This window comes from Etheostoma spectabile, chromosome 8 (assembly GCF_008692095.1).
Source record: "Etheostoma spectabile isolate EspeVRDwgs_2016 chromosome 8, UIUC_Espe_1.0, whole genome shotgun sequence".
Lineage (NCBI taxonomy): Eukaryota > Metazoa > Chordata > Actinopteri > Perciformes > Percidae > Etheostoma > Etheostoma spectabile.
Window position 1 is genome coordinate 27,132,164 of NC_045740.1, and position 10,801 is coordinate 27,142,964.

General features: G+C 41.8%; 1 protein-coding gene across 1 annotated transcript in view; it reads left to right on the forward strand.

The window, feature by feature from the left end:
- Window positions 1-9,642, forward strand: part of tango6 (transport and golgi organization 6 homolog (Drosophila)) — a 40,782-nt gene extending 31,140 nt beyond the window's left edge. The window contains exons 16-18 of the mRNA XM_032523314.1: window positions 1,250-1,401; window positions 2,271-2,384; window positions 9,215-9,642. Of these exons, the coding sequence (XP_032379205.1) occupies window positions 1,250-1,401; window positions 2,271-2,384; window positions 9,215-9,391 (443 nt within the window). The 3' untranslated portion in view covers window positions 9,392-9,642. The remainder of the gene's footprint in view (window positions 1-1,249; window positions 1,402-2,270; window positions 2,385-9,214) is intronic.
- The last annotated feature ends 1,159 nt before the right edge of the window (window positions 9,643-10,801 follow it).

Genomic DNA, 10,801 nt, shown 5'->3' on the forward strand with positions numbered 1-10,801 from the left:
AGAGTTTAAAATTCCAACACAAAGAAAGCGTAAGGAAACGGACATTGGCATAAATACATGCACCCGGCGTAATTTCCTGTGGCACCGGAGCAATCCCGGAAGTGGAACATCAGGGATATACGGCGGTTTTCCACTGCGCCTTTTTTGGTTTTCCATTACGAAAAAAAGTCCCTGGGACCTACTACCAGGTACCTTTTTTTTAGTACTACCTCAGTCGAGGTTCCAAGCAACCTGAGGCAATACCAAAAGGTGATGTGGAAACCTGCAGACTGCTGGTTGGTCGGAGAGAATCGTCACTTATGACTGCATTTTTAGCAAACAAGAGTGCGGAGTGTGTGTCCGGAACAAACGGGATATTTAAAAAAAAAAAAAAAAAAAAAAAAAAAAAATCTAGCCAGACACCGAAAGATTATCTACTCTCTGCACTATTCTCACTTTTCAACTGTTCAATATTAAGGGCTATTAGGGGCTTTTGCATGTCGTTTCCAATATTGCACACTGTTAGTTTTTAAAAAACAAGACAATATATCAAAGAAAAGTTTTTATTTAGCTTTTCAAGTAGTGCATCAAACCCTCCCGTACATCCCGGTCTTCTTCCTCTGCACCCTGTGACAGTGTCCCCGCCGGGTCTGCTGTCCCAGATGCATCCCAGTCGTTGTCACAATTTCACCAGTTGTACATTGAACGCCCACCAGACGGTCTGCGGCGGCGATTTTGCAAAGCGTGAATGCTCTGAAACACAAACGGTACACAGCATACATGTTTTGGTGTGTAATCATGGTTGCTAAAGTTCATGTACTTTATATAGCGTATAGTAAATACTGACCGGGGCCCCTAACACATGCAAATGTTAGCTAACGTTACCAGGAAACTTAACTTACCCTTTTGTGTCGGCGAACAATACTCATGTCGACGTGTGAACTCCGTCGAAATTCCCAAACTCTTGTTTTTTATTTTTCAGCGGTAATTTTTGTGCTTCTTTAGAAACAAAAAAATTCTTCTGGCTGTGGAAAGTAGCAGACGTGCTGTTGTGAGTCGCCTTGAAAATTACATCATCATGCGTAGCTATGGTGACCAGCCACGCTGAGGCGTTACTCAATCTGCAATGGAAAACGGATGCAGAATGCGTCGAGTCGATTAGAGTTGAGGCGAGGCGAGTCAAGCTGTTACCAACAGTGGAAAAACGGCAATAGACTACCTGGGATCTAAACTATCTGTCTGGTCTTTCTCCCCTCTATTCCTTCTCTAGGGGAACTGGCGCCTCACCTTGGCCGTCCTCTGGTCAGCGTCTTCCTGCAAGGAACCAGGGACCCGGACCAAAGCGTCCGAGCCAGCAGTCTGTCCAACCTGGGGGAACTCTGCCAGAGACTGGACTATGCCCTAGGAACGGTGGCTCAAGAGGTGAGAGGGAGCACACTGACCTGAAACCTGTATGATCCTCCTGGAGGAACTGGGTTTTTGAAGCAGCACATGGTAAAAAGACATTGTGGCTTCATAAAAAAAACATGTCCATCTAAATCATACATCAAGACACCTCAAATAAACTGTAGGTCCATGGTCAATAGGTTATTTGCTAAATCAGTGCTCATGAAAGCACTGCCAGTTTTAGAATGCAAATAACGCGTGCGTGCGTGAGTGTGCGTGCGTGTGTTGGTGCACGTGCCAACGTGTGTGTGTATGCCGACTTTTTTATGGTATCTGTGCCACTCTCATGTCTCTACCTCCCTTTCTCTATTGCTCAGCCCACCTCTCTCCTCCTCATTCATTGCTCTGAAGTGTGTGTGTGTTACACAAATACATGCCCCCTTACTTAGATCAGGCTCTAAGTTGCTGCGTGCGTGCGTGCGTGCGTGCGTGTATATGCGGGCTGTGGCCTGCTGGCATGAATAAGCAGCACTGTCAGCTGAAGAAGCAGGGATGCTTATTCATGAACCCGCTCATTTTTACTTTTTCAGCGTGTGCGTGCGTGTGCGCGCAAGTGAGGGAGTGTAGCGAGATGGAGGGTCTCTGTTTGTTTGATGTCTGACCAATACATCAATCGACCCAATTTACTTCAATCGACCCAATTTACTTCTGGTACTGACCTCAGCAGTGTAGGCCTGAAGCTGATTCGGCATCTTTGCGACGAACGCGTTGCGTGAAATACAGCACAGCTCTAGATTGTGCTGTATTTCTTACCTAGACATGATCACTAATTGTATTTGTACTTTATGCCTATGTCTTTATGTGTATACCACTGTAAATCTTATTTTGTGTGTGTGTGTGTGCAGCTCAGCTCCTGTCTGACTGCTCTGATAAAGACAGAGAAGGAAGCGGAGGTAAGGAGAGCTGCTATCCATGTCATCACCCTGCTGCTCCGAGGGCTCAGCGAAAAAACCACCCAGGTACGCACACACGCTCACAACTGAGCATGCATAAAACACATATTCTTTATATCAAACCATACAATACATTTGACAACATGGCTGATTGCACAGGAAATGATTTTACATGAAAGCTGGGCTCACACAGTTACCGTGGAATAACAGCCACAGTAGCTTGGAAATAGTGTTATGGGCACTGCAATCGGGAAGCCTCTGTATGTGTGTGTGTGTGTGTGTGTGTGTGTTTGTGTATGTATGTTTGTCTTTGAAATTTCTCACGAACTGTTCATCCAATCTACTTTCTACTTGGTGTCCTGTTCACCCAATGAAGTTGGGGTTTGGATTTTGGAGAAGTTTGGGCAGCATTGGATATTAAAGAAATCTGTGAATTAAACTAAATGGCCATACAATAAAGGTTTAGGGGAAAAATGACGTAAAAAAAACATGCAGACACAGCAGGCTGTTGACACATCGTGTTGAAAAAGGTTGAGAAGAAAACGTTGTTCCTCTGTTCTGTTGTGACAATAAAACAAATTGTCATCATGCTATTTTAGTGAGAAATCATAAATAACAACAAATAATAACTAATGATAGGGAAATCTGTGTGTTTTGTTACGCTTTTCTGGATTATTTCTTTTAAATATATATCGGAATATCGGATTTTTAAATAACCACATTTTTTTTATCTGTTGGGCTCTACTAAATATCAACACGTGACTGCACAAGTAATATTAAACAATCTGCACATCTATCAGTTATATGCAGTAAGAAATGCAGCAAAAGCAATATTATCGAGGCGATAATATCTCTCTCTCTCTCTCTCTCTCTCTCTCTCTCTCGCTCTCTCTCTCTCTCTCTCTCTCTCTCACCAAATAAATGTCATGAGGTAACACGGGCTAAGTGTATCCACATCGTAGCAGAACACTTATTGAAATATGAATAAACATAGTTAATGTGTACACAGATAACGAGGCAGTAAAACCCATGACAGTTTAGCAAGCTACAGAATAGTTTTAAATTATGTTCTGGTCTACGTACATAACTTCAGCAAGTCCAAAACGGAAAAGTAATGATGTGAATGAAAAAAGTCTGTAGTCCAGCTGCTACATTCTGTCCCTTCTCCTGTCTGAGTGCGAAATCAAAGGGATGACTTTTGTCACAGATTTGTCAATCATATCATGAGAGAGAGCAAGTGTTACTATTGTAACTATGGGCTTTTTTTACAAGGCTGGTAAATGTCCTGAGTGCTGTCATTTCCTCCTTCCGACATGATTTCAACTTCAAGAAAGAATATATGAGGAATATATCATATTAACTTGCTGTGAGCTGTAAATGCGAGACTATCTCAGAGCCAACATGACATCATGACTTTGCATAAACATACACGCCCACTTTCTTAAGCCAAGTGGGGTGTTATCTGTACGCATAATCCTTGTGTACGTCTATGTTGTATACAGCGGACGCCACTTGGAAAGTCTTGTTTGACCCATTCACCACCCCGACCAACTTCCCTACGCGGATTTTTAGCCTTTTATACTATTAGCTACAGCGTAAATTCACACGCTAATGCGGAATTATGTAAGTCAATGGAGGCCAAACGGCGTTGATAAACGCGTTTTAAAAAGCAAGTGTGTCTTGATAACACGCCAATAATGGAATCGGTGTGTCATACATACGCCATTTCATGATCAGTCTGCTTGGGGCTAACCGGGTAAAGACCGCAGTTTTCATCAGACTCACAGTGGGTCCGCTAATAAGTCCTAAAACATTTTCACTACTTTTTTGTTTTAGTTTTCCTTGAAGGTCCATCCATTCCTTCGCTGGGGCAGCAGCTCCAGCAGTAGTCCTCAAATTGAATCCACCCCATGTTATGCAAATGAGGGGGGGACCTTGGCTCGGACCCATGGAAATCTTTTAAACTGACCGATCTGAAATGAAGACAGATTCAGCAACTTTTTGTAGATAAATAAGTGAAATCTTTGTAAAATAAGAGTTTTCCAAATGAGCCGCCATTATGGTCTATACACATATAATGTGTTGTAATGACAGTACAGGTAATAGTGAGAGAAAATATAGGCTATGTACAGTGGTGTGAAAAAGTGTTTGCCCCCTTCCTCATTTCCTGTTCCTTTGCATGTTTGTCACACTTAAGTGTTTCGGAACATCAAACCAATTTAAACAATAGTCAAGGACAACACAAGTAAACACAAAATGCAATTTGTAAATGAAGGTGTTTATTATTAAAGGTGAAAAAAATACCAACCATCATGGCCCTGTGTGAAAAAGTGATTGCCCCCCCTTGTTAAAACATACTATAAACTGTGGTTGTCCACACCTGAGTTCAATTTCTCTAGCCACACCCAGGCCTGATATTGCCCCAACTGTTCACAATCAAGGCACCACTTAAATAGGAGCTGCTTGACACAGTAAGGTCCACAGAGATCCTAAAAGCTACACATCATGCCGAGACCCAAAGAAATTCAGGAACAATTGAGAAAGAAAGTAATTGGATCTATCAGTCTGGAAAGGGTTATAAAGCCATTTCCAAGCTTTGGGATCCAGCGAACCACAGTGAGAGCCATTATCCACAAATGGCGAAGACATGGAACAGTGGTGAACTTCCAGGAGTGGCCGGCCACCCAAAATTACCCCAAGAGCGCAGCGACGACTCATCCAAGAGGTCACAAAAGACCCACACAACGTCCAAAGAACTGCAGGCCTCACTTGCCTCAGTTAAGGTCAGCGTTCATGCCTCCCACATCAGGAAAAGACTGGGCAAAAATGGCCTGCATGGCAGAGTTCCAAGGAGAAACCACTGCTGAGCAAAAAGAAATCAAAGCTGTCTCAATTTCCACACCAACATCTTGATGATCCCCAAGACTTTTGGGACAACATTCTGTGGACCGATGAGAAAAAAGTGGAACTCTTTGGAAGGTGTGTGTCCAAGTATATCTGGCGTAGAAGGAACACTGCATTTCATAAAAAGAACATTTACCAACAGTAAAATATGGTGGTGGGTAGGTGTGATGTCTGGGGCTGTTTTGCTGCTTCAGGACCTGGAAGACTTGCCGTGATAAAAGGAACTATGAATTATGTTGTCTACCAAGAGATCCTGAAGGAGAATGTCCGACCATCTGTTCGTGTAATCAAGCTGAAACGAACTTGGGCTCTGCAGCAGGACAATGATCCTAAACACACCAGCAAGTCCACCACCGAATGGCTGAAGAAAAACAAAATGAAGACTTTGGAGTGGCCTAGCCAAAGTCCTGACCTGAATCCTATTGAGATGTTGTGGTATGACCTTAAAAAGGCCGGCCATGCTCAAAAACCCTCTAATGTAACTGAATTAGGACAATTCTGCAAAGATGAGTGGGACAAAATTCCTCCAGGACGCTGTAAAAGCCTCATTGCACGTTAACGCTTGGTTGCAGTTGTTGCTGCTAAGGGTGGCCCAACCAGTTATTAGGTTTAGGGGGCAATCACTTTTTCACACAGGGCCATGATGGTTTGGATTTTTTTTCACCTTTAATAATAAACACCTTCATTTACAAACTGCATTTTGTGTTTACTTGTGTTGTCCTTGACTATTGTTTAAATTGGTTTGATGTTCCGAAACACTTAAGTGTGACAAACAGGAAATGAGGAAGGGGCGGCAAACACTTTTTCACACCACTGTATCTGGGATTGTTCATTAGCTGTGGGATAATCCTGTGTGATTAGCTCTGTGTGATAAAGCTGAAAGGACTCACAGTGGAAAAAATATTCTGGTCCAAAGACTGAAATAGAACTTTCTCTGTGAGAAAAGGACACTATATCCTGGAATATAATTGTGAGACATGCGATGCTTTTGAGAAACTAATGCAAATATACAAATTGTTGCTAAAAAGAAATAACACTGTATCCATTTGTAACGTTACTGTTTACAAGTTTTTCCATCTGTTTCAGCATAATCCGTTCATGTGGATAAAGAAAAATGTTTTTCGTCACTGTTGGCAGCCAACAGCGTAGCTACTAGTACACCCCGACACATCATTAACCCTAACCTGATGTTAAAGTTCAGGGTGTGTTGTGAGAGTTGTTACAGAGGCTGACAAGTCTGGTTATCTAGTCTCAGTTTCCATGCTGTTGTCACTGGGGTTGTAGACTAAATGTTAGCTTCTCACCAAGCACAGGGAGGAGACTCACTCCAAACACCCTGTTTTAAAGTCAAATCGGTCCTCTCTTTCTTCCTGTTTCACATCCCTCGCACTGTGCAGTGTGTGGTTACTCTCGGCATGTAGTGTTGTTCTTAGATAGTCGACCACAGGGTCCAGGCTAATCACATCACAGTTCCTCGGCCTCCTTAAATGGAAGCAGCGAGGCCGGATTGCTGACTGGATTTCTCCCATTCGCTGATTCCTGTGCAGGTTTGAGGGTTACAGCATGGCAGCAACTCAGCCAGTTTATGTATTTATAGCACTATAGGGCACTTTGAGCAAATGCACCCAAGCTAAATTATCATCATGACCTAAATAAATGATATAAAATAATCATCAAATCTTGGAATTGTGGATTGAGAAACCCTTCTGTGACAAAAAAAACTATAATCGATACTAATATAATCAAAGTTCTCAGGTGACAAACAAAATACTAAATAGATGTTAGGAATTGAAACAAGTGTAGTGAACATTGGTCGATTTATTAAGATTTTGTAATTATTTATTCAGGGAAGGGTCACTGAGAGGCAGCCTCTCTTTTGCAGGAACACCCTGATGTCATTCACAGTTACACATTCATAACTGGAGTCTGATCGGCTGGCCACTAAGCAGCTCCACTGGATTGGATGGGGTTAAGGGCCTTGCTCAAGGGCACCTCAGTGGTGGTAATGAGGAAGAGACCAGCACTGCTCTTTAGTTAAGTTAATTTAGTTAACCTAGAAACAAAAGCCTAATGAATACAATCTTTCATCTCTATACCTAGTCTCATACGTATAAACCTACCAGTAGCCTTGAAAACAGAAAGTAAATGTGTTGTTCCTCCTGTGGTAGCCCAGTGGAAACACACCTATATGTGAGCTGCCGGCCCAAGTGTGATGTGGCTCTTGAGCCACGACCACAGCCAGCTGTCCAGCCGCTGGTCCCAGGCCAGCTCCTGTCATTACTGGAACAGCTGGAGTTGGGCAGCACCAGCTGGACATGGTTAATGATACACAGAGTAACAATAGAACAGGTAAGAGAGGCAGAGCAAAGGGAATAAGAGCAGGCCAGGTGTAGTGGTGTGGGATGGTGCAGGAAGTGTTTTGAGTGAATGAGAAGCCATGGTAGAAGAAGTACTCAGATCCTTTACTTGAGTAAAAGTACTAATACAACAATGTAATAAATACTCTGTGACAAGTAAAAGTCCTGCATTAAAAATGTTACCTAAGTGAAATTATGTAAGTTTTTACATTTTAGAAACTGGAAATGATCAAAACACCTCTGTCAATTAATTAGGGTTAATTGAGTGTTTAATCTGCTAATAATGTAGGCCGTTATGTTAGTTTAATTTAAAATAAGACAGTATTTCATAAACTACATGTGTTTTGTGTGCAGAAAGCTTAATTTCTAAAGTAACTCTTAACTAAAGCTGTCAGATTAATGTTGTGGCGTAAAAATTTAAATATTTTCCTCTGAGATGAAAAGAAAAGACTCAAGTAAAGTACAAGTACCTCAAATTTTTACTTGTTACAGTACTTTAGTAAATGTACTCAGTTACATTCCACCACTGCTGAGAAAGCAGTTAGAGACTGAGGTTACACCAAGGCAGAAGTCAGGGAAGCCATTGATCCATGTCCTTGTTTTAGCTGTATGTGTATTGTATGTAAGTACATAAGGATCCAATACAAACCAGCATCCAATTCCTTGTGTATGTACTCGTACTTTTAGCTTACACAGTAGCTGGATTCTCGCGATATCACAAGATCGTGCAAGAATCACGGGATCACATATTATACAAAAATCCATCTTGTCAAGGTCCAACCTAGTCCTGCATTTCCAGACCTTCCTCCACAGCGCTGCAGAGGATGGTCTGGCTAGTCCACACAGCAATCCGGGACAGGAGAAAAACAGGCTCTGGTTTATTGGCATTTCTTTAAACCAATCCCAATCGTCTTGGTTGGCCGGATGGAGGTCACCGATGTTATTCATTTTGTCTTTTGTTGTATTTCAGGATGGGGATTCTTTAAGGGAAATACTCTTAATGTTTTAAACTCTCAGCAAAATATATATTTGAAAGGCTTAAAAAAGATGATTGCTTTAAAAAAAACAGGAAGGTATTAGATGCCATTTCTTTGTGGGCAGGTTTTCATTGTGCCCTCTTAAGTTTTTGATTAATACACCCTAACCGTTAACTTCCAGGTTACCCTTTACTTGCTCTGCCCATCTGTACTTACCAATTTTAAAGCAACACTATGTAACTTTTCCTGCTTCGGATGCCCCAACAGGTAGGATTCGGAATTATCTCATTGGAACTACAGATCCGCTACCCGATCTGGCAAACTTGCATAGTCCTGTTATAGCTGGTTGAGAGCCGCAAAGCAAATGCAGCGCCATTCACCCTGTTACGAGTTGATGACTGAAACAGTTTTGGATACATTATTTTAAGGTACAAAAAGTTGCATAGTGTTACTTTAAATACAACTCGGGTCTTATTTTAAGAGTTTTGCCCTATTAGTAACTGAGTTAGTTGCCAAACATGCGTGGATGAAGAGAAAAAAAAAAAAAGCAAACGGTAACAACAAACCGCCCGTTGTACGCATCCATTCCAGTCTACAGACCAGTCTAAAATGTGGTTTCAACAGTGTAACCTCTGTCTCTCTTCTATGACTTCTCCAGGTTCTCAGTGATGTATTGTTGGACCTGTACCGAGCTCTAAAGTGGGTGGTTCGCTCAGACCTGGATGACGTTGCAGTGCTCCATGCCCAGCTGGCTCTGGAGGAGCTTGATGACATAATGAAGAGGTTCATCTTCCCTGAGCAGAAGCTGGAGAAGAAGATTGTTGTCCTGCCATAGAGCACACGTTCGCTTTCCATAGGGTCTTAACCCCTCCATAGTTTGGACTGATAGAGGACTTTATTTTTATATGCTCGACTTATAGTCTGCACTAGTTCTGCCTCCATGTGATGTGGATTTTATGGTCAGGCCACCCGTCCGTAACAGCAGCAGCTTGGTATGCAGGTCTGCGTACCAAGCTACAGCGACCCTATACCAGTTTGTTATACTGTATTACCAGTCCACTTCCAAAATAAAGTTTTAAAAACACAGTTCTGAACTTCTATTATAGTGTACAAAAATAGGTTACATACTATGATATTGCCGCTATCTTACCCAGGATATACTGCCAAAGTTTACTTTAAGTTTAATTATAGGATTAATGATCACATATCGGCCCAAAACCTTGGACGGAGGAAGACAAGACGGCAATACTGTCATCATTAAACAACAATTCCAAAAATGTTGCGCCATTCTGCTGCGTAGACAGCCCAGTCTATGCTTATGAAAAAACTCTCTTTCCGGCAGTGAAGTCATTTTTTAAGAACACATCTTTAAAAATTTGAATTCACTGAAAGCAAAGCTAGCAATGTTGCTACGCTGGCCGATCCCCACTGATGACGGTGCGGCTGCAAGACATGGAGCTCACCGCCAGTGTTTCAGTTTGACTGTTAAAAAAGTGTTAAGATAACTAAAGGGTATTTATTTAGAAGCGGGCTGGGCGCTAGTTAGTTAACATTAGCTTGCTATTACACCAAGCTTCCATGCTACATAAACAAGCTGGACAAAGTTGTCCCTCATCTGGCGATAGAACCCTGCTGTCCCCGGGCCGTTCTGTTGGCTCAGAGGTCCACAGCGTAAGTCCACAGGTACAAATTAGTTTTGCACCAGTTTTGTATCACAAGATGTCTTGCAAAAGTCGATGCGTGCAGATTCGCCACTGTGATACAAGAGAGCACATACAAAAAGTAAATACCAACAGTAAAGTTGCAGTACCAGATTCGAGAGGTTGTAATCACTGAGTTGTGGTGGAAAATTAACCCAAATTTTAAAAAAAAAGTATACAAGTAAATGCTTGCAGCTGTCATTGTGTTCATGCAAATAGCAATCTACACATTTGTGAATATTTTTTCTGTGACTTCACATTACATCAGAATACAGGTGTGAAAATTTTAACAATTTTAACAAGTTCAGATTTTTTGTTCTGCAAGTTCTCACATCATATTCTACAAGCTCTTACCTTTTGCACCTTATTTACCTTCATACAGATCTCACAAGCTCACCTAGTTTGAGATTGTCACTTTGGTATTCTAAACAAAGTCAGACTTGTGCTATCTTTAAAAACATGGTAGCAAGCAGTAGATTAAATGATTTCTTCTTTGGTACATATTGACACTAACCTAAACCTCAATGCAAACAGGCCAAATGGTG